A 24,417-nucleotide genomic window follows, 5' to 3' on the forward strand; every position below is an offset into this window, starting at 1 on the left:
AAAGTGACTAATGCTTTCTGACTTAAACCTCTTTTTTGTTAAAAGAAGTAAATGAAAAAATGCAAAACTGTATAATTGTCAATTCAGTTACACTCATGGAAAAGAAGAGAGGGGGGAATTTTTCTGTGAACGACAACCGTTTGGGTTATGGCAGTCCAGTATCAGACCTTGTTCTTAACCGTCACGCTATCAAAGGTAAACAGCCCATTTCATAAAAAATCAGAACAGGGGATCCAAATACTCCTAAAAGCAAAATTCTCATATCAGGTGGTAGTCCTACACTCTCAACCCTCTTATTTTTGCCAAGGAAAGCCATCCTTCAATTAAACAGGACACATCAAGCAACCCCTCTCTACATGCTAGACAAATACTTGCTTTGCTTAAAAGTGTCTGTGTTAAACACCTTACATCGCTTATTCTTAATCGGGTGAGGGTGATCCCTCTTCTAATGTTCAGATCTTACTGACCATGCTTTTGATACATAGTTGCTTCTCTGCCAATCTAACCCACTGACCCCATTTCCTTTTGATTACATTTTTAATTGTATTTTTAGTACCAGAGGCTCAGCCTTCATCCACCTTTTCATTACCCTTCAGACCTGTGTGTCTTCCGGGGACCCATACTACCATCGTATTACCCTCCCTTATATTTTCTAGATAGTAATTTGTATTACTAAAATATAAAAAAATTGTTATTAGCATTTTTACCCCCCCCATTATATAAAACAACATTAAACTATGAATATTTCACTTAATATTCATCAAACAATAAATAGCATGTTTAAGAATAAACCCAATTAATCAAAATAGTTAAAGGAAAAACAATTATTCACTGAAAAAAATCATAAATAACTCTAATGACAAATCATAAGTATTTTCTTATAAAAACTTTCTTCTTGTTTGGTTAAATTTGTGTGAAATTTTTAAAAAACTGTTTTAACAACCAAGTGGTGAAAGGTTTGCTAATTAGATAGGAGATAACATAAGTAAAGGTCATAGTTTACATTCATAATATTCTAAAAACTAGACATTATCAAGGATTAATAATAATAATACTTAGACTAGTGAATGTCGATTTATTACAAAACAGTCTTTATTTACACTAAAAATTCAAATATTTACAAAAAACATATTGATTTTTTTTTAAATGGCTATCAGCTTTTTCAGATAGTCCATCTTGTGAATTGTGCTCACCCACGGCCACTCCATATAATGAACCTGAAAAAATACACTTCAAACACTTAGAATTCAGAACAAGTCACTTTCTTTTCATGCTGATGAATAATCAACAAGAGTCACAGTTTATGTTTATGTGCTGTTTTCAGCATCCTGGCCTGATAAGAAGAACAAGTTTACACCATGAGACTATCGCAAGCAAAAAGTTTATAACTATTTGTTTGCATTTATTCAATTAACACGTCACTCCATGAGGGAATAAAGTTGAAATTATCAGTTATCACAGAGTACTTGTTTTTGGATAAATAAGAGCAAGATAAGATAATAATACCAAGAAAAGGCTGCGTTATATTCAATAATGATTAAAGGTTTGCATTTTAAAGTTTACAGTTAAAAAAATTAAAATAAGTTCATTGAACGTCTTTCATTTTTTCAATCTACATTAATGATTGTTTTGTGAATAAAATTGGCTATTCCTTATATTTGCACCTTACTTTATATATCATTTTTCAGTCAAATGAAACTATTTTTCAATCAAATGAAACCTTTTTCAATCAAATGAAACAATTGTCCAAGAAAATGAAACTTTTTTTCAAGAAAATGAAACTTTTTTTCAATCAAATGAAACTTTTTCAATCAAATAAAACCTTTTTTCAATCAAATGAAACCTTTTTTCAACCAAATGAAACTTTTTTTCAACCAAATGAAACCTTTTTTCAATCAAATGAAACCATTTTCCAAGCAAATGAATTCTTTTTTAATGAATCAATCCTTTTTTAAAAAGATGGTTCCTACTCACAGTAAGTTGTTTCACAACAATCCGAATTTCAAGCCCTTAGCTCATCATCAGGTTGAAAGGTTTCTACAAACATGTCTCTTGACATGAGTTGCAAAAGTGAACCCGCTGATACCCGGTTGAAAAAAAAAAATTCATTTGACTGAAAAATGCTATATAAATTTTGAAGAAATATAATATAATTCATGTCCTATGTGAGTGTGAAATACGTAAATAAATATGTGTGCATTGATAATACATTTTTAAAATTTTAGTAAAAAATTTTTTCCTAGAAAATCTTACAAAGTACAAAGTATTGTTTAAATTAAAAAAAAAAGTCAACAGTGTTTACCTGGTAAACACGGTTGCCAATTGTGACGAGTGATGCAATAACTAAATTATTTTTATTTCTGCAAATAATGTCACAAGGTTGTTTTCGAGCACTTTGATATCAAATGAATGAATGTGGAATATGTATTTTTACAAAAATGCGAATAATAAATAATAATAATAAAATAAGATTGTAAAATAAGCATATAAGTGCAGTGTATTTCCTGGCTCAAATTTACTCGTCAGGCATAACAAAACAATTTTTTTACGTTTTGTTTGTCAAACATTAATTGCTTTAAATTTGTATTTATGAACTGAAATTTGATTAAATTGTTTTTAAGGAGCTACATCCTGCTTAGTCGATGTTATTTGAGGAAATAGTTACACAATTTTGAAACATGTGTGACAATTAATTTACTATATCAATTAAAAGAATAAATAAAAATTTGCTTCTTGGTTGAAGAAGTTGTAGTAGATTTTGTTTTTACACAAAAAACAATGTTCAGAAATTGTTTTGCTAATAACTTGAGAACGGTTGTTTCAAATTAAAAACCTTTATACCGTTAAATTCATTGTCAAGAAAAACCTTTAAAAATAGGCATTGATGAGTATCTTGCTTAAATAGTTAAGCTTAAAAAAAGAAAAAAGAGGGAGGAACAAAAGTGAAACTCATCTTGTATATTTATTTTGAGCACAAATAATAAATCATAAGTAAAATGTGACTGGCTAATCACTTAATAAAAATTCTTTGGCACATTCATTAGGCTTTTTAATTACGATGGCTTTGACATTATTCCAAGTCAATGATAGACAGATGTAAAACCCATGCAAGGTGCTGTCTTTAAGCAAAATCTTGGCCTGGATTTGTAGGACATTAATTGCTTTTTTAGGGGCGTCGGTGGCCGCAACGGTTTAGGCGTTGACATGGCGCTCATAACTGTATGGTAAAGGTCCCAGGTTCGAATCCAGTGGCCCTGCATTCGAACCTGACATACAAATGGGCTTTTTTGCAAAAACACCGGCACCCCAAGGTTGATATAACCTCTGCTGCTGTTGCGAACCCTCGTATTAAAAAAAAAAGTTTTGAATCATTATTCTTATTATAGTTTTAATTAATACCTGATTGTGTGATTCAAACAGTTTTTTTTTTTTTTCAGTTTCATACATTTAATATGCATTTTATGATATTCCTCGCCTAAATTATCTTCTTTTTTTTTAAATTATTTTTATTATAAAGGTTGTTTCTTTTTAAGGTTTAGATTACTTTTTGTGTTAAGAATTTATAAGTAATACATATTTTGAAGCAGCCCCGCTTTCTTTTCAGCATACAAAATCTACATAATTAAGTATTAAGAGGAAAACCAGGTAATAAATTGTTAGTTAAATTTTAATCTTCAATTTTAAACCATAAATAAGTTTTATGGTGTTTTGGTAAAGTTTCTTTCAAACCATCATAATTAAATATTTGAATCAAAACTCATGAATATCTGATCTTGATTAATTTGGTTTACGTTAATATAAGTATGTTGTAACTAATAAAACGATTAAAATACATATATATAGTTTGAAATAAACAACAAAATATGTATGTTTGTTTTTTGTCTTTGAGTGTACAATAAAAATTATTAAATTAATATTTGTCTGTTCTTGTTAATTTTGTAAACTGTAATTAATTGTATTTTCATAGCTGAAAGAGATTTACTCCTTGAAAGCTCAATGCACAAATCGAGTGTTTTATTTCTAAGTAGCCTTATCCCCGGTTTTTTAATGTAAAATTATATTGAAAACTGATATTAATTACATTGGAGATAGTCAAACACACTTGTACCACGCATAATTTAAGATGAGAAGACAAAGACAATTAAAAAAATATTTTTATGACTCTAATGTCAATATGTCAAATATGAAACTTTGATGCCTTAACAGCCACAGACTCGGTGATTCCCGTTTCGTAATGAAAGAAAACTGATCTGAAAAATGGTCACTTCTTTAAAGTCAGTGATTTTTATATCTTTTTCTAAAATTGAATGTTAAAAGCGCTCAAATTTCATCACTTAAATTAACAGTTATTATTGATTTTTCCGATAAATACTCTGTGAATACAATTCAGCAATAAAGAATGACTCTTTATTGGAGATAATTAAACCTGTACTGAATTAAGTATAATTAAGTTTTTGGAGGAAAAAATATAAACTTTTGTTACTTCTCATTATACGTAAGTTCCTTTACTTCTGTTTTAATTTTTGTAATTTTTTAAATTTGTTTTATTGACATTATTGATCGTTTTTGGTCTGCCTACGCTTGCTGGTTTGGCCATGGTTCATCACCTTACAGACCACATGGAGAAATTTTATCATTTATTAATTTCAAGATTTTAAGTGGATTTTATAAATTGCATTTATGATAAAATTGACCGAGCATTATAATTTGCACTTACCAACAGTGGAATGTATCCTAAAAGTTTCAACTGTCTCAGCTTTAAATTAGTCTCGCCTGATGGGATGTTGGAGTTATGGGAGAACATATTCCTGCTTCCGACCACAAGTACGAACCATTTTCCCTCCTCAGGTGGTGGAATTATTCCGGTAAAATTTTCGCTATTTGCGATGCTGTCGGGCAAAGGAAAGCTTATGCCGTTCTCATATCTGAAAACAAGATCTGCAAAACAAAATTCGCACCGATTTAAATTTTATTAATTGGAAAAAATTAAATACTAACCTGCTCGAGGGTGATTCGGTAATAAGTATTTGCAAGCGTAGTTTTTACCAACCATCGCTTCTAGAGTTTGCTGCACATCCATAAAATACTGCATATGTTTCGATGGCTTGTTTGCTTGTATAGGCTGGGAGTACCTCTAATAATTAAAAAAGTAAAAATAAAATAAAAGAAATAACAAACAAATAAAATTAAATTCAAATCAACCAGATTGGAGATAATACCTTAGAAAGATAATTTCTGGTTTTTTCGTTCAGCTTTGGTCCCTTGTAATTTGGACATTGCAAGCGAACAAATGTATCAAGGCAAAGAATTTCTCTCCCAATATTGAATTTGACTTTCCCTACAAAACAGATAAAGTTTAGTTTGATTGTTTGAAATTAGTCAATGAAAAATGATTAAACTGACCGTAAACTTTTAAAATGAAATTTTCATCAAGAACCTTGGCGATAAGAGGTTCGAGAACAAAATTCCTGATGCTCAAATAGTGCAAGAGTGCTACATACGTCTTTGGATGTGTTTCAATTTCCTCCTCCCTCTTTGGGTTCTGAAGTTCATTCATGACTGTCTCAAATATACAAGGATAGGTATGTGGGTCAAAGCTAACCAATACGAGAGGGTAAATGACTTTTTCAATGTCCTAATCGGAAATTATACATTAAAATTATTTAAAAACATGAAAATCCTCGTTAAACTAGTTATTATACCTTAAGTCTAGCATCAGTTATATTATCGACTAATTTTTGGGCGATTTTTGTAAGAGAACCTTGATGAAATGTAAGACCCCTTGAGACTAGAAGTGATACGTGAACACAAGTCGTTACACTAAGCCTGCTTATTTCTTTCTCCAGGACATCCAGAGTAGGTGGTACTTGATCAAAAACCTCATAAGTCAAGCTGAGACGTAGTGCCTGTCAAAAACAAATAAAGCGATTATTCATGCAATGAATGTACACAAGGGTCGACTAACTTTTAGTATCGCTGCGAGCGTCACTTCAGGTATTGTGCTTGCTTGTTCCCTCAACCGTTCAAAGATCAAAGTCATCAACTTGTGATTGTGTAGTACATGTTTTGTCTTGAAAAACCCCATGAGAGCTACGCCGATTTCCTCGATGGTAAGAGTGTTGAACACCTCTAATAATCGGTGCTCAAGATCGTAAATGGATACTCCTGTCATTACTGTCCTGAGGGTGTTGAGGTAAAACAGCACTTGCACAACTGCTTGAGCATCAAGCCTGCAAAAAAAAAAAAAAAAAAAATACAAACAGAAAACAAAAACTGACTGAAGTTTGATAAACTTCATGAATGCATCATCTCTGTTGGCCTGACCATCTCAGACGTCCCAACTGCTATGCCATTGTGGTTTATTCATACCGATTAGTGTGATCAATTTGATCTATCCTGTCAAGGATATGTTGTTTATCCTTGCTATCATGGTGTTCCATTTGTCAACCAAAATTACAAGGCTAGGCAGATTGGTCAGAAATGAGCAAGTGAAAAAATTCTTACTACTATAAAACCAGGCATGAGACCTAGGCAAGTGACTATTGTCGCAACAACTTGAAAGAATTGTGAAGGCTTCGAATATACAATTAAATATAAAAATTAGGGGTTTAGACAAATAAGGAGTACTTACTGATATACAACATCAACTAAACAAGATGCATTTATCAATCACAGTAATTTCTCAAGGATGGAATACCAGAGATACTAACAGCCCCAAGAAATACTCATATAACTGCTCCGATTCTTGTGTAAGCCCAAGGAACCTAGTACCACATTATGTTGGAATCACTGGCATTACAAAGAGGCTACACGCAAATCCATTACTTCCTGCTCCTACACCCCCACTAAGTAGATGGAAAACTCTCATCCACATCAATAAAGGCCAAACCCATTACCCACCAGCCTTGCTTATACATTACAGACTGTTCATCAATACACATTACTTAGTCGACACTGGTGCGGCTGTTTACTATTGATAGATATGACCAACTTCTCTACACCGGATTGCGAAGAAGCATGGCAAGGCGTTTTATAATGGTCAACATCACTTTTCCAATCTTGGGGCCAATTTTAAAAAAACTTTTAATATAATAGTAGACCTTAGAAATCACTGACTCCTTGAAAGGACCACTGGGTTTACATCTTAAGGAGGCTCCAGACATGTGGTGAATGTTTTCCAAGTTTCGAGATGATTGTGTTGGCATTTGCCAAATAGGGTGCCTATACACACATACGGGGTTTGTATAACCATCCAGTTGTGCAGAAACAGTGAATACGTATTTGACTTGCTGAAAAAGGCATTGCCAAAACATCCTGTACTTCATTTAGGATCTGGTGGGCACTATGGAAAGGATTCTGTCTTGCAGCAGTGACAATATTTCTGTCCTCCCTTAATGTCGTAATGCGCTGAGATCCACTACCAGGCCTCCTTCTGGCACTTCCAGTCTCTCAGAATTGGGCTAAAACCCGTGAGATCATGCTCTAAGAAATGCCAACTGCATCTGCAATATCCACTTGCCAGTGACCTCGATGACTCATTCTCACAATAATATTGAAATCTTCTTGTTCAAGATGATGTCTTTCTATAGTTTAAAGAGACTACAACTGGATTAAAATGGAGAAAAGACATTTTACAAAATGAAAAACAGGAGCCCTTGAAAACCCAGGGTCTGGTAAAAAGCCTCAAGCATAGCGAGGAGCTCTATTTAAAAGAAATGGAGATGCACAATACACCAATACTGGTCATGGTGCACAGGTCGTAAAGTAGCCAGCTCCTATATAACCTAATCTAATCTATCTAAGGTCTTGGTTGAGAAGAAATGTTAGTGTCACGAGCAGGATACGAACCCATGATAGTTCAAGTAGTTAGAGCAGCAGTGTATTGTGCCCAGAGTTGGGCAAAATCTAACTAATTCAATCATGATTAAGAATTTTGACTGAAGTTTAATCATGATTGAATTAGTCATGAGTAAATTAATCATTATATGATTTAGTCATGTTTAATTCAATCATGAGGTATGACTAAATCATACAATGATTAATTTACTCATGACTAATTCAATCATGATTAAACTTCAATCAAAATTCATAATCATGATTGAATTAGTTAGATTTTGCCCAACTCTGGCTACAATGAACAATTTATCAAAATCCAACAGACTCCGGATAAAAATTTTGAGATGAGAGTCGGCCGATCCTCAAAAAGTGTTATCATAAACGAAAACCAAAGTTACATAATTATTCTACATGTCTATTTTATTACAATCAAGACCCCTAGATGGTGTATTTTTCCAAATAATGTAGAAATCTCTCCTTTCAAGTGGAATAAATTTTAATTCAAAGAAATATTTTTTCCATTAATCGGTTATGTAAACATATTTACTTTTCAAAGCATAGCTATATAGTTCGAAGATTTTTTAATTTTATTATATTATTATTATTATCATCAAATTCACTAATTTTGTGTCCGCTTGACCAATTAATATTTTACAATTAATTAAGGATTTTAGTTGAGATAAAAAAAGTCAATGGCACGAGTGGGATTTGAACCCACGATCTTCGGCTAGATACGCTGCTGCTCTACTGAGTGGATCGAGTTCACGATAGCTCAAGTGGTAGAGCAGTGGCGTATCTAGCCGAAGATTGTGGGTTCGAATCCCGCTCGTGCCATTGACTTTTTTATTGGTCATTAGTGACTAATGATTATATTAGCCACTTACTACCAATCATGACTAACGGTCTGAGTGATCAATCAATCATTAGACATGACTAATTTTTGCCCAACACAGATTGTGCCGAAGGTCGTGGATTCGAAACCCTTTAGTGACACTAACTTTTTCAGCTCAACCAAACCCTTAGGTAAAAAGAATAATTAATTGAAATAATTAATATGGTAAATTATGACCGATAAACATATATGGTATAATGAAACATTACTTTGTTCTTGTAATTTGTTTGTGTAGTTAAACCAAGATTTCAATGTAGTTGGCAGAGAAGGGTATTGTCAAGACCAGTGATGACAATGATAATCGAACCCATGACCGTGGGGGTTTATGAGCCGAGAGTCTATCATGCTGACCAATAGGCTACCGAAATGATCCCATCATTCCAAGCAGGTGTTAGTTGGGTATTTTTAATAAAAGATCACTTACTTGTCAGCCTTATTTGTTAATTTCTTGATGGCGAGGTAGACGAAATCGCTCGGCCTGGCCAGCCGTGCGAAGTACCAGAGGTCGATGAAGTAAAGCAACTTCTTCGTGTCCCAGTTTGTCCGGCGTTCCATGCACCTCTCGTCGAGGGCCTTCCAGTAGTCGTGGAATCCCCTTTCTATAACAGAATTGACGAAGGGCCAAAGGGCGATGTTGGAAATAAGCCCGGCCAGCTGGTCGTCGTCCAGTTCTGCACTTCTCTCTTTCACCGCCTGGAACATGGACTTGAATCGCGGGTCGTCCATGTCGAGGGAGGACTTGTGCGCTTCGTGGCTCATCGCCTCTACTTTGTCGCAGAGCTGTTGGATCGTCATGGCTTTCCAGTCGGGCACCTCGTTCGGCGACTCGACCGCCTTCGCTTCGTCGAACTTCGGCAACTCCGCTAAGCAGTATTTCCCCATCTTTTCGAGGACTTGGTGAGAGAAGTTGTTCTCCCGGGGGATGAATTTAGAATCGGTGACGCGACCCAGGCATGTAGTCAAAGCTGAAGTCGACAAAGAACGCGGGTCGCTCCTACAACGCCAATTAAGACAGAATTGCCGGATAAAAATCGTTCTAAATGCCATTTCGGCTTAATTAAAAACAGTCAACAGTTGTTTGTCAGTGGTTAGCGGCACACAAATCGCGTGGCGATAACTCAAGAGAAGGTTATAATCTTTTATCAAAGAAGGTTACTGCTAGGTTACTGCTATCAATAAACTTACAAAACCAAGAGGAGCTCAACATTTATTACAATAAAAATGTTAATTTCATCCTGTAAATCGCGAACAAACAACAAATCTATAGATTTTACAACAAAAAATCTCTTTAGTAAAATTGATCAATTTTTCATTATATGAAACCGTTGTTATGAATTAAAACGCAATCGATCCGTAAATTATTAGACGGCAGTTCGATTTGTTCATTTTTACTATTGACCTTCGTAGACTTAAACTTGAAGATTTCTGATATCAAATGAGTCAAGTTCGGATTTCCTGAGTCCTCTCCTTTTATAAAAGCGCACAAAAAGGTAAACTGACATCGTTAAGTTAATATGCTTAGTTGTAACTATGGACGACCTCACACATTTATTCGATTGGGTTTTCTCCTTTTTTTGCTTCTCTATTGCGAAAGAGCATTCACAAGACGTGCTGCCTCAGGTTCTGACATTGTACTGAGCTCCTGTTGGAATAGGGGATGATGATGATGATGAGGATAGTAGGAAGTGGGTTTTTGTGCTCAACAGCCTCTGCATCCTTCTGGCTTATTGTACCTTCCTAGTACCCTAGTTCAGTGCTATCAACTCAATTCTTCTTCTCAGATGTATTAGGTCTTGGACTGTTCCTGATACAAATTCATTCCCTAGGTTTTTCCTGTATGCTAGGCCATATCCACATTGAGACGTTGCTTCACATTCAAAGATAATATGGGTGGCTGTTTCTTCGCTGCCTGGGGTTCCAGAAGATTCTGCGCAAGAACTTGGGAGTTTGTTTGCTCATATTTTGAGCTTGTACAGAACACATCCGATCTGGTTCCTTTGTTTTGGAGCCATCTGTATACCATATAATTGTATCTGATGTTCTCCTGAGTTCTTCCTCTCCTTTATAGTCTATTGTGTCTTAACAGGATGTTGTAAATGTTTCCAGGATCATGTAGTCAGTCCCCATAATAGAGATGGCCACAAGGCCTCCTCCTGTATTTTTCTGTAACTCACTGGCCAGCTTTGAAGAAGATACAGTTTGATTCGGACCAATCATTTTGGTCTGTCTGTTGTCGATGGTTTGGTCTGTTTTCTGAAAGGCAGACTCAAAGATCTGTAACGGCCAAATTAAATTGTTTAGTCACTGTGCAGTAAGCCATTTATCTATAAAAAAAGTTGATAAATTATAGTGCAATTATTCAAAAATTTTGTCAAACTTCTTCAAATTTATTGAGTTCATATTTTACCTAGTTACTAAGGAAATCTACCTATAGAAGACAAATACAGTATGAACTAGGGGTCAGTTGGAATCCTTCCTGGCCAACCCTAGCCACATACAAAAAAAGGGGGGAAAGTAAATACCATCAGGCGGAATCCTCAATGAGTAAAATTACTGGTTGATTAGCGCCCCAGGAATGTAACAAGTGATGAAATTCTAGAAGGACCCTAGGCAAAACTCATAAAAACTGGGGAGCAAGTGAAATGGAATTAGAGTTCTGCTAGGCCTGCAGAATAGACACTGCCACTTGAGAAAGCGTGCACTGTTGTAGTCTATCCAGGTGCAAGTTTTTACAATTAGATGAGGAAAAACCGTAACCAGTCTCTAAAGGAAAGTTAGGCTATTGGACCAGATTAAAAAAGATATACTGAAAGAAAAACCAATAAACTTTATTATTCCGGGGCTTAAAACTACCTTGAATAAAAATACTACATAGTAGAGCTGTATGTAGACTCTTGCCCAACACAAATACAAAAGGGTCTGTTTATAACAAAATGTATGTATTATACTAAACATAACCTAGGGATAGGGATAAAAGAGGTGGCCACAAGCCTACACCATGGTGTAGATCTATTGTGCTCCTCCATTTTTTTATAACTCACTGGCCAGCTCCAGGTTGTTAATCAACCTTCGTAGCCTTGCCAGCGGCTCCTTAGTGTAGGATCTTCCTTGTAGTTTTTCCTCTCCTAGTTGTAAGAATCTGCACCTACAAAGAATTTCACAAAAACATAAAATGTGTTCTGTGATCTCCTGCAAAGCGTTTCTTCTGTCTGTACTCCTACCAGGTGCATGTGCCTTATCAGGTGGCAGGGCCCTGTCAGGAATCCAACCAGAATCCTGGCTTGGTTGCGGTTGCCTTCCAGTAATTCTCTTACTACTTTAGCAGATGGCCTTCTATGAACTCGATCCATTTTAAGATGTATCCTCTTTTGTGGCAAAATGCTAGGCCACAGTAGAGTTCAGGACCTAGAGGGTCCATGTTGGCTCCCTCTTTGACCTACATGTCAACCTTTTCATTGCCTTTATGCCTCAAATGCACAGGGACCCATGCCAGGGTAAGGTCACTGGTGTCCCTGACTTCTGCCAGAGCCTTCATGCAGTTCCAAGCACTCATTGCCTTCACTTTACATGAGGCTAGGGCCTTTAGAGCTGCCTTACTGTCAGGGAAGATGGCTATCAATTTATACTTTTTTAATTAAAAAGTGGAAAATTGTAGCATATTTACCTAAGTTTAGAGCAAGTTAAGCCATGGATTCATCCTGAGGAATCCAGCCCCTGCTCCCTTGTCAGTTTTGGATCCATCAGGATACCAGGTTGGTGGGTCATGGATTTGGTCCAAACATTTTTGTTGATTATAAACTCCAAAATATCAAACACATATACACTATTACTTGGGAATAGGCCCAGGTTTCGCCTTTTTTTTTTTTTTTTTTAATATAAAAGTTGAAATTTTCCATTTTTTAATTATTTTTATTTCCCCTTTCGACTTGCCCAATCAACTATGTGAATAAATCATTTTACATCTTGTTTTATGTAGATTGCAATAAAAAATTAGTAAACGCTATCAAAGTTTAGCAATCACAAAATATTTCTAAAAACCAAATATTTTTCAAGTAAACTAAATAATTTTTTTTTGTGAAACTAATATGAAATTTTGTTTTAGCACCTGACTCATAAATATAAATTTTGTTTGAATTTAATTTTTTTAAAATTTTGCTTTATTGGCTTTAAAAATATATACAGCCATATTATTTGAATTTAAATTTACACATTTTTGACCCCTAAATTTTTTCCAATTTTTAAAAATTTGTTATCATAATATCTGGTTGAAATGGCTTTAATTTAACAAAAGCTAAAAAGATCTTAACGCCAAAGAGACCATTTGAAAGAAGAGGAACACAGCTGTTTAACGTCTTTGGGCCATAAAAATATATAACATATTTCTATAAGAAAATTCACAAAATAGAAAAATTATTTCTCAGAAATTAACCTCTTTTTTTTCTTTTTTTTAAAATGAAAATAATAGTCTGATTTTAATGTTTGATTCAGTTATGAAATGCACTTGACAATTCCTTTTTTGTTTTTTACAATTTAAAACGAATTCTCAACTATGAAAATTGGTCCACTAGCTTTCGATAAAATCTTTTGATTCTTTACCATAAAAATAGTGGGTCAAAAAAAAGCATTCATATACTTGATTTTTAGAATTTTCTTCTTTTCTTTTATTTTATAACAATTTTTTTTTACAATAAGCTAGACTAGTTTTAATTGTTAAAAAATAATTATGTATTAATTGAAATTAAAAAAACGAACATTTTTGAATAAGAAAAAGTTATTTGCGAACTGTTTGGAAAAACAGTCTTTAGAAGAGTTTTTCACGAATTTCTGCAATTGTGCCTTTTTTTTTTTATGGTTGTTTGGAATTTTTCAAAAGGGGTTCGGGTTCTGAGTGCTCCTGAGGTGCCCTCCTTGGTTAATTTATCAGCTTCACCATTTCTGTTTTGCTCTGGGTTCCCTGGGACCCAGAAAAGGAACAATTTGTTCTCTATTCCCACTATAATCACACAGGCTCATACTGTGATCTTACCTCAGCTTGACTATCAGAATAGAATGTAGTCCTTTTTTCTTCTATTTCTAGATTTTAAAAAATCCCTTTTGCCACAATTTTTGCCTAAAATAACCAATTTTTCATGAGAAATTTACATTTTAACTCCAGATTTCCTTCCTAAAAATCTCTTTCTTTGCCTTGTTTGGTTTTTGAGCTGTTCATAAACTCATTTATATTTGGGCATACTCATTCATCATTTACACTCCGTAAGTTCATGTGTGAAACACTAACTTTTAGCAAGTGCACTGCAACATCTACAAACCAGGTCAGTTTGGGGAGTCAGGTGTTTAAACTTGTCATATCGTTTGCACTCCTGCAACATTTAACACTATTTTACTTTTAATTAAAAAAAGTGATAGTATTTGCTTAACTGCATTTTATGTATAAAAAAAATTGCGTTTTTGACTCATGTAGGCTGTTTTTCCATGGCTGAGCTTGTGGTAAAGTTTTCATACTGAGGATTTGTGAAATTTTTGTTATGTTGCTTATATTTGCAACTAATATTAAATTTTGTATCAAATTTATTAAATTATTGGTTGTTATTACTGAGGCATTATATTATTATGACATTTTGTAAGCCTCGAATACTAGAACGAGCAAAACCAAAATTTTTTTTGGTCGTTATCTTAAGGAGACAATTGTTTATTATGCGCTTTATCTCTTGCCCTCAATTTGAAATATTTACGTTGAAAGTATGCTAGAAATAGTGAGGTAATTTTTGACAAATCAATGAGAACTTTTGTATGAATTGATGCACATATAAAACTAGAATGTTTTAATTAACTACAATTATAACTATAACTCACACAATACATTGAAAATTGTAATTTTATTTTTCAGTGATTAAAAAAATGATGACGCTCAACTTACGAAGCCTACGGAAGCTGGCTGGTTTGAGAAATATTCACACAACACCTGTTTCGAGAATCGACGCGACAAAAGTTGAAGAAGTGCGAATACCTGTGCCATGGGGCCACATAGCAGGTTCGTTTTGCTCTGTTTTATTTCTGAGGAATTTGTTTAAATCGATCTTTCTTGATAATTCGGACATTAGACCATTACTGTTAGACGAGAATGGTCTGACTGCGTGTAAATGTTCAACTAATTTCAGGCTGATTAACTATTCACAAGGTTTAAAAAAAAAAAAAATTACTTTGACCAATATTTATTCAAGGCATTTTAAGTGAAAAATATTTAGGATCGTTTTAAAATTGTAGTTCTTAACTGTATTCTTCTTGCCCCAGATTGTGGGATGGATGCGGACTTTTCCATGGGCCCTAGGTGCTGTGCAGATGGTTTTTATTCGCATCCATCTGAAACTATCCGTGATAAAGTAAAAGGAAGGTAGGAGGACCAAAATTGGTGGGGTGCCCTGCCCTGTCGGTGCTTGCGTGGCCTTGGTCTCGGCAGGATCCAGGGTCAAGCTGTGAACTGGCTGTGGGACCAATTAACAGGGGTTAATANTATAATATATAGAATATAATTATATAATTCTATATAAAACTTTCTCTACAAAGACAATAAAATCTGTAAAGATCCGAAATTTAACAAAACGTTAAAATTTAATTTTTTATTTCTCAATTTAAAAGTGAGTATCGTATTTGTGTTGAAAGGCATTGACAATAATATACATGCTTATATAATAGGAGACTTTTTGAGCCAGTATTTATAACAAACTAAGTCCTGAATTTACAAACAGAATTTGAAAACCTACTTTTTTTTGAGGTGGTACGGCTTTTTTTTCTGTAATGTGTTTTATTAAAATAGGGAATAATTTGGAACATTTTGTGAGATTTGACTTCTGTGGGGTGATGGACCTGTAATTTGATCGTTTTTGATCATTTTGGTCTGCCTGTAGGACATTTCAATTAAAAAGGCTTACTTTTATTCGATTTAAAATTTAAAATTCAGGGATCAGACTTTTCTCTCAAAAATTATGTATTTAATACTTAAATTTAGAATTTTTAAAGTACGATGGAAATTAGTACTGATGGCTTCCTTTTTCTTTTTTCTTCTCATTCTTGTTTTCCTTTATTAATTATTAAGTAGGTTTTTTAAACCCAAAATAGTAGGTTTACTTTTTTTATTTATCTAATTAATTAAGGTTTTTAGTTGAGATAAAAAAGTCAGTGTCATGAACGGGATTCGAACCCACGATCTTCGGCTATATACGCCGCTCCTCTAGCACTTGAGCTATCGTGACCTCGATCCACTCAGACACCAACTTCCCATCCCAACCCCACCTTTTGAATTTTCCCTCCTTTTTGCCATTTTTCAAATGTCGTGTAATCTATTTGATTCTCGGCGACAAATGAAATAGGCACGGAGAGCTTGAGTGAAGATGTACTTCATTTTACTTATTAAATCCATTAGATTTCGTGGTCCAATTGACCAAATAACTTCTTTCAATTAATTAATCTTTGTGTAAGGTATTGGTTGAGATAAAAAACCAAATGTCACGAGCGGGATTCGAACCCACGACCTTCAGCTAAATACGCCGCTGCTCTACCATTTGAGCTATTGTGACTTCAATCCACCAATACCTTCCCTCCTTGAAAAATGGCAAAAAGGAGGGAAAAATTGAAAGGTGGGCTGAGGTGGGAAGTTGGTGTCTGAGTGGACCGAAGTCACGATAGCTCAAGTGGTAGAGCAACGGCGTATTTAGCCGCAGGTCGTGGGTTCAAATCCCGCTCGTGACACTGACTTTTTTATCTTAACTAAAAACCTTAATTAATTGTAAGATATTAATTGGTCAAGCAGAACGAAACTAGTGAATTTTTTTATTTATAATGACGTTTCAACAACTTTTGTGCCTTATTCGTGCGATAAGTAATATTTAATAAAATAAAAAAATATATCCTCATGTTATTTAAATTATATGCATAATAATTTCAATTAATTTTTTTCATCTCAACAAAGACTTTACATACAAATAATAACTAATTGAATTATTACCGCTAAACATATATCGATTATACGCATAATATTCAATTGGGTTCTGTCGATAATAATAATAGGGTGATCCATTTTTTCAGACACCTGGAAAATATTTTAGAGCATAAAAAATTTATTGATCAAAAGCCATTAGAAAATGCGTTTAATTTAATTTGTTAAAAATAATGCTCATATTTCTATTCAGGGGTAAAGAGAAGTTGCCAAATTGGGAAAAGTGTATTGAGAGTGATGGAAGGTATTTTAATTAATAAAAAAGGTTTAAAATGATTTATTTAATTCTTTTTATTTTATAACCATAAGCCTGCATTATTTTCCGGTAAACCTGATATTTTGGATTGAAAAAAAAAAAAACCTTTATAACATATAAAATATTTATTTTTGTTAAAATAAATATTTTTGTTTATTTTTGACAAATAAACAAATTACAAACGATACCCTAAGAATTTTCGTACTGACTTTTTAAATATAAAAGGGGAAATAATATTTGGTTGTTCAATGTACTTGATGGATTTTATTTATAAATTTAAAGGCTTAAAGTTATTCCCTTGTTTCAGGGAAGTGGTGGGGAAGCAAAGAAAAACAGCCCATATTAGCTATCCATGGTTGGCAAGACAATGCCGGATCTTGGGACCCATTTACTAGTGCCTTACCAGAAGAATTTTCCCTGCTGGCAATCGATTTGCCCGGAAATGGGCTTTCTTCACACATCCCTCCATTCCAGAATTATTATTTTATCGATTCGGTGCCGGTGATGAGAGCTGTAAAATTGCATTTTGGCTTTGACAAATTACATTTACTTGGCCATTCGGGTGGCTCTGCTTCTTGTTTCCTCTATTCGGCCATATATCCTGAGGAAGTTTTGAGTTATTTCGGAGTCGACTATCTTGCCTATGCGTATAAAAATGAGGCGAAGAGGGTTGCCAATTTAGGAAAACTTATCGACAAGAAACTTTCCTTGGCACTCAGAGATCCAAACAAATCGAAAACGTATACATGGGACGAAGCGAAAAATATATGGGTAACGGCGACTATAGGTTCGATTGGTCCTGCCTCGGCAGAAATTCTCATGAAACGTGGAGTTCATAGAATGTCTGATGGAACTGTACTCTTCAGTAGAGACCAACGGCTCAAGGCAGGAGACATGTTCCTCTTCAATTCCGCCCAATCCTACAAATTAGTTGAAAATGTAAAATGCGATGTCGCTCTGGTCAAAGCTACAAAAAGTCAGTTATTCGAAAGCGGGTTAAAAAACATACCAGATATATTAGACCTTTTGAAAAGGAGTGCAAAATCTTTTGAATTTCATTCCATTGATGGAAACCACCATGTCCATATGGATTTGCCTGATGTAATCGTTGATTTATACTTAAAATTTAGACAAAAAATTGAAAAAGAAGCATTAGTTGTGTAAATAATTTTGAAATTCTTTAAAATATAGTTTATTTAAATAGAAAACTTATTGTTCTCCTAATAAACAAATTTTAATTTATTCGTGTAACAATCCAACAATCTTTGGAAAAAAAAATTGCCTAGAGAAGTACCTGTGTAATTTTAATTTTATAATTGAATAAGTAACATTAAAAGCCTAACACTATTATTGAATTTACCTTTCTGTTCTTACTGTTATTGTTTAGTGATTTACTTTTTTCATCCAAATACATATGACAAATTATAAAAATTTATTTTTTATACTGGTTAATAATAAAAAGTATAATGTAATTAGACAATTTCATAAGATGATAAATCAGTCTTCAAGGAAACGCATTGAATCTTTTCTATCCATTTTATTTTTTCACGCAATTTCAGGAAAGTGGTGGGGTGACCAAAATAGTCAACCTCTGTTGACTGCACACGGTTTGCTCGATAATGCAGGCAGTTTTGACAAATTGGTACCAGAACTGGATGTTGAAAGTGTCCTTTGCCTTGATTTGCCTGGACACGGACTCTCATCTCACAAGGCCAGAGGCGCCGGTATGTTTTTCTTAGACAGCGTCTTTGTCATTCGGTATATAATCAAGAATCACTTCAATTGGGATAAAGTCTCACTTCTGGGCCATTCTTACGGTAGCAGTATTTTTTTCACTTATGCTGGCTGTTTTCCCGACGGAGTGGACAAAATGATCAATTTAGACTGTGCCCGGGTTCGCAATGCCGACGGATTGGATAAGACAGTTCAGTCCTTTAAAAAGACAGTCGATGAGATTTTTGCCTCGACCAAGAAAATCCCGAAGGAGTCGAATGGATATTCAATCGAAGAATGCGTAAAAAGAATGTTCGATTTGAGGGTATCTCTGAAGCTACCATTGTCTGAAGAAAGCTGTAGAATTCTTTTAAAACGAGGCACGATCAATATCGGAGGGAAATACAAGTTTTCACATGACTATTTGCTCAAGATTAATTCACTGGGAAGAAACACACACCAATTCTATTCCGCTCTTACTAAAAACATCAACTGTGACGTTCTTAATGTAAGCGTCTCCGAAGGAGGTCTACACTTTGGCCAATATCTTGCTGAAATAGAAAAACAAATTGATACACTAAAGAAGAATGGCAAAAATGTTATACATGCAGTTATTGGAGGTGGCCACCATGCTCACTTAGAGCATCCTGAACTTGTTCATCCTATTATAAACAGTTTCTTGAAAACCTAAATTTTGATAAAAATTGTGGGTTAACTTTTGTTTGTTCTTAAAAGCTTCTTATAACATGGTTATATATTGTTTTCATGACTTTTCTTTGGAAAATTGTTTCTTCATTGAATGCCTGAACATCAACAAGATATTTGTAATAGAACGGCATTAACAATACTTAAGAATGTTTGGTTATAAATAAAATAAAATAAATTCTGTGTTTCTTACTTTATCTTTCCATGTAAAATCCATTGTAAATAAAGTTCCAGATTAAATGTAAATAGTTTTCTTTAATAAAATTTATAGTAACTTATTGATATTTGTTGTAAAATATCTGTTATATTTTTAATTGATTAACTTTGTACAATTGTTGGTAATAAATTTTCTATTCTCCCTCAGAATGGGGTTTATATTATTAAAATGAAATGAAAAAATGCATAAGGCAGTAATAAAAATAACTGAAAGACAAAAGAGGCACTCCACTCTGAAATTATTATTATTATTTGACAAAGATAACTAGATTTTTTTTTTTTGTGATGAAAAGTGAAATAATAATAATAAGTTTATTGCACACAAGAAGAAAAAAAAAAAATACATATAATTCACGCAAGCAAATAAACTTAATACGGCAAGGTAACTGGAGCTTGGATTAATTATTGACTAATCCTGTAAAATAAAGGTACAAATGCATTAAACTAAATCTATGCTAAGTGTAATATCTATAACAAAATACTAAATCAAAAGGATACAAAACTGAGAAGTAAAAATCAATGAGCGGAGCTAAGGCCGGAGAAACAGAAACACCAAATATCATGGGAAGAGCGTGGGCAAAGAGATGGGCAGTAAAAGGGGAAAAGAAAAGAGAATTACTAATTAAATTCGTTTACTATTAGCCTTCGATAGGCCCAGGCCGCTTTAGCATAATTTACCAAGTTTGTCCAATCTGGTCCGTTGAGCAATCTGATGCATCTGTCCATTGATACGGTTCTTTCGCCGAACGCAGACAAATGATAGGGGGACAGAATGGGGCATACCGCGACAAAATGTAATATGTCTTCCTTTACCCGGTAATTACATAACTCACACTCCTGTTGGCTGAGGAGATCATACGGCTTATGCCGTAGGTTCAGCAATTCTCCCCTCAGTTTTAGGATCCAACGTATGTCTGTAATTTTCTTATTTGGCTTTTGGTCCCCAACCAAGCTGGCACATCTGACTCCGTGATCCAGCATCCTATATATACGATATCGATGGGAGGCTTGCACTCTCTCTATGTTGCTCACCATAAAACTATCTTTCAGTCGACTAATAATAATAATAATAATAATAATAACTCGCTTTGGCGGTACATATACTAAAATTGGAACGAAAAGTGAAATAATTATAACTTTAACTTAACTTTAACGTTTGTAACTTTAAATTTCGTATACTGTAAAATTAAAACAGAGATGGTTCAAAAGATACAATAATCAATGGAATTTCAACAGACTCATACATTTGCACAAGTCATGTTTCCTACAAATAGTTTCATGTTAAAAACCTATCGACCCGATAAGAATTTGGTCAAATATCTACCTTAGATTTACGTATTAGGTTACCTCTACTTTATAGATGATGACAAAATGCCGAAACTTGCTAGAACTGTTTCTGTATTTTTTGTGTTATTTCATACGTTTATTCACTTTCACATTCACATTACAAATGTATAAAAAGATGCCCATGACAAATTAATAAACATGGTGCCTGAAGACTGGTATACCAAGAAAGACTTTTTCTTCAGACTTCAGTATCCTGTTGCTTTTCGGTTTTGTATCTATCGAATACTTGGATGATTGCATTTTTTATTAAAATGGTAATTTGGTAGCCAATTAGAGAAATATTGTGCAGTAATATAATGCAGTGGTTACATTTGAAATAAACCATAATCAGCTTTGTAATATTAAATTGTATTCAGTAAACAAACAATGGAAAAACAACAAAAAATCAACAAAAATACCCCACTAATTTCAGTTCCATTAAGTTAAATAATATGGTCCCAATATTTTTTGGTTGAATCTGGGATTAGTCAGGGCTGGTCTTAGCCCTTTTTTTCACTCTTTATTATATTCTCCATGATGCTCTAGATTTCAAAAAAATTATGCTCTAATGTCTTAGAAATTGAAAGAATTACATTAACTCAATTAATTATACACAATTTTTTTCTCGAAATGAAAAATTGTGTATAATTAATTGAGTATTTATATATTTAATAGAAGCTGATAAAATTTAGTATTAATCTAAAATCACACCTGTGAATCGTACACAGTCCCGCTAATCTAGAATAATCGTTAATAAAAAGTGTTTCTATATGAAGCTGCGATTTGCTTATAATTAGAATAAAATCGGGTAGTCGAAATGAGAAGTTTGTGGCATGGGCGATCGAAGTCACGGTAGCTCAAGTGGTAGAGCAGCGGCGTATCTAGCCGAAGATCGTGGGTTCGAATCCCGCTCGTGCCATTGAATTTTTATCTCAATTAAAAACCTTAATTAATTGTAATATATTAATTGGTCAAGCGGACCACGAAATTAGTGAATTTAAACCCAACAGATTTATGCAGTACACGTGAGCCGACCAAGTGCCTGACCTTTTAGGGATGGGGTACGAGTCTACCCAGGCATTTAACCCCTCGGGTCATGGTCGCCTACCCTGCGTAATATAGATAACAAGTAAATTTAATATTAAATTTTTTATTTTATTTCTTTGGCTCTGAAGAACTGAAAGAGTAGTTCTCGAGTTCCTACATTGACCCTTATGTGCTAAAGGGCCAATAATCATTTTATGAGAACTTAGATTGATGGAAAAGCAAATTATTGCTTCAAAGGGGTTGGAAAGCTGATGGTTTTATTTTCAGCGGGGGCAGTGTCATGGTTGTGCAGGGATGATCCTTGAACTCGGGGGGGTTGTCTCTTTCTTATCACGCTTCTAGAGCTCTCGGCCAGAGCCCAAAACTAAAGGACCTACTGTTATCGAGGTACTCCTAATATATTGAAAAAAAAAAAAAAAATTATACAGCTATATTTTTATGTTGATATTATTTCTTCATTTTCAACCCTAGCCAGCCATCCCAAAACACAGGGAAAGTCACTAAGCGGATGAACCTATTGTTCTGATAATTTATCTGTCCATTATCGCTGAATCAGCTACTCGCTATCTTCATATTTTCAATTTTTAGACAACCTCAGACACAGTTATCACCTTACAAACCTCAACACAATAAAAATTTATTTTTGTTTTACCATTTAGTTTCTAAATGTACTATACTTAATAATACCTCTTAGATATAAAGTGGCTTAAATGACCCGCAAAAAAACCCAACATATCGTTATTTTTGCAGAAAGATAAAGTAAGAATTGACTTTATTGCTTACAATGGTTGGCTTGAGAACCTTGAGCTAAATGCATCAGGTACCAAGGAAGCAGGTAAATTGAGAAGATTCATTATGACAAGTGCTGAAAAACATGTTCATGCGAAAGACATCACTCATTCTGCTATGAAAGATAGCCATCACCACCATGAAATAATAATATGCGATGAATGTCTTGTTTTTCAAGCCAAAGGGTAAAAAAAAAACTTTATATCATTTTAACGTTTGGCTTTAACCAAATATCAAATTTCAGGTTTCATTTTGCTTATGAATCCATCCTGGAAAGGCCGGAGATGTATTCGTGGGGCACAATTGACCAGTACGGTCCGATTTCCTTTCCGTTGAGCTTTCACATGACAGTAATGACAAGCCACAACAAGACAACGCTGAAAAAGGACTGTACAACGACGCTGGAAGATATTAAAATTTCCAATGATCCCAAAATATCCTCAGGCGAAATGTCAGTCCAAGAGCTTGGATCAAAGTCGGGTTCGTTTTCATTCTTAGCGGATGACATTCAGTCTTGGTTCGGAAACCACTTCAACACAACAGTTTTGAAGCATCTCCAGTTGAAAGTCAATGGTTTTGCAAGCACGTTGATCAAAACTAACAATATTTGCAAGGATTTTCTGACAGGAGGGATTTTCATCAATGTAGATGACAAGTACTGTAACTGATTTTTCAATTTGTTATAACATTAAAAGCATTAACTTTGAAGTTTGCATTTTCCTTTTTGTCCTTAAATTTGTTAAATATTTAATGAGTTGATCACTGTATTATCACTATTATAATGAGCTTAACTCTTAAGAATTTACAGTTTCAATAAGCTTTTAAATTTTGAATTTATAATTATCGAAATGGACAATTAGAGAAAAGAAATTCCTTTCATAGTGATGATGAGGAGGATGAGGATACTAGGATGTTAAGGTTTGTATTCCAGTGGTAAGACAACTTGACAATACTTTTTTTCTTCAAATTATTGGAAAATAAATATCGATGGATTTGAAAGCAAAATCGCTGACGTGACAAATACGAGTCGGACGCCCTTGACGTCTTGACCACTGCAATCAGAGGAAATAATTAAAAACTTATGTCACAAAAAAAAGATAAGCTTTAAAAAAACACAAAAAGTTATGACTTGATTTAATTACATCTTTTAGTCACAATATAAAAATATTGTATAAAAGCCATTCTAACAACAATGATTTATTTTTGATTATAAATTGTATTATTAAATGCAAATATTAAACAAACATTTTTATGTATATATATGTTTTAATATCACTAAGATTTAGACATTACTTATATTAATTCTGAGATGATATTTATAAACATATAAACTAACAGTCACTATTGATAGTCATTAAGTGCTGAACTAGTTCAGATTTTGCAATTCGGATATTAATTTGTCGACAAATAATCACAAGATGCAAATGTGTAAAATGTATACACACATAAACCAATGGCAGAAATGGAATAATACATTAAAACGAAGAACATTTAAAATAAAGACGTTCCCATTTGGCAAACAAGACCATAAAGATTTGGATCTTAATTTTAAAAAAATAACTAATAAAATAAACAAAATATTAAAATATATTTTTTTTTATTCAGCACATATTCATCCCTTAATTATTATCACCAAATATTAAT

At 33.8% G+C, this 24,417-nt stretch overlaps 3 protein-coding genes across 7 annotated transcripts; 2 read left to right on the forward strand and 1 right to left on the reverse strand.

Moving 5' to 3' along the window:
* The first annotated feature begins 44 nt into the window (after nucleotides 1–44).
* LOC106661720 (probable serine hydrolase) lies at nucleotides 45–19,585 on the forward strand. 4 transcript variants are annotated; one of them, XM_024225457.1, is made up of 3 exons: nucleotides 45–195; nucleotides 14,616–14,759; nucleotides 18,537–19,585. In XM_024225457.1, exons 1-3 carry the CDS (start codon nucleotides 60–62, stop codon nucleotides 19,379–19,381), a joined length of 1,125 nt encoding a protein of 374 aa, XP_024081225.1. In that variant the 5' UTR covers nucleotides 45–59; the 3' UTR covers nucleotides 19,382–19,585. The 4 variants fall into 4 exon arrangements, with proteins under 4 accessions (XP_024081225.1, XP_014240765.2, XP_024081226.1 ...); XM_014385279.2 differs by lacking the exon at nucleotides 18,537–19,585 and adding an exon at nucleotides 17,285–18,166; XM_024225458.1 differs by lacking the exons at nucleotides 45–195; nucleotides 18,537–19,585 and adding exons at nucleotides 9,907–10,218; nucleotides 17,285–18,166.
* Nucleotides 1,056–9,831, reverse strand: LOC106661719 (FAST kinase domain-containing protein 5, mitochondrial). Of its 2 annotated transcripts, XM_014385277.2 has the most exons (8): nucleotides 9,153–9,831; nucleotides 5,966–6,230; nucleotides 5,703–5,906; nucleotides 5,404–5,635; nucleotides 5,220–5,338; nucleotides 4,999–5,134; nucleotides 4,718–4,938; nucleotides 1,056–1,217 (listed from the first exon to the last, which is right to left on the reverse strand). In XM_014385277.2, the coding sequence occupies exons 1-8, from the start codon at nucleotides 9,773–9,775 to the stop codon at nucleotides 1,143–1,145; spliced, it is 1,875 nt and encodes a 624-aa protein (XP_014240763.1). In that variant the 5' UTR covers nucleotides 9,776–9,831; the 3' UTR covers nucleotides 1,056–1,142. The 2 variants fall into 2 exon arrangements, with proteins under 2 accessions (XP_014240763.1, XP_014240764.1); XM_014385278.2 differs by lacking the exon at nucleotides 1,056–1,217 and having other exon boundaries at nucleotides 4,846–4,925.
* Nucleotides 19,586–22,636: 3,051 nt separating the features above from the next.
* Nucleotides 22,637–23,481, forward strand: LOC112126417. Its single transcript, XM_024225463.1, has 2 exons — nucleotides 22,637–22,958; nucleotides 23,018–23,481. Exons 1-2 carry the CDS (start codon nucleotides 22,840–22,842, stop codon nucleotides 23,439–23,441), a joined length of 543 nt encoding a protein of 180 aa, XP_024081231.1. The 5' UTR covers nucleotides 22,637–22,839; the 3' UTR covers nucleotides 23,442–23,481.
* The last annotated feature ends 936 nt before the right edge of the window (nucleotides 23,482–24,417 follow it).

The sequence above is a fragment of the Cimex lectularius genome, unplaced genomic scaffold (genome assembly GCF_000648675.2).
Source record: "Cimex lectularius strain Harlan isolate CLEC.00 unplaced genomic scaffold, Clec_2.1 scaffold29, whole genome shotgun sequence".
NCBI lineage: Eukaryota > Metazoa > Arthropoda > Insecta > Hemiptera > Cimicidae > Cimex > Cimex lectularius.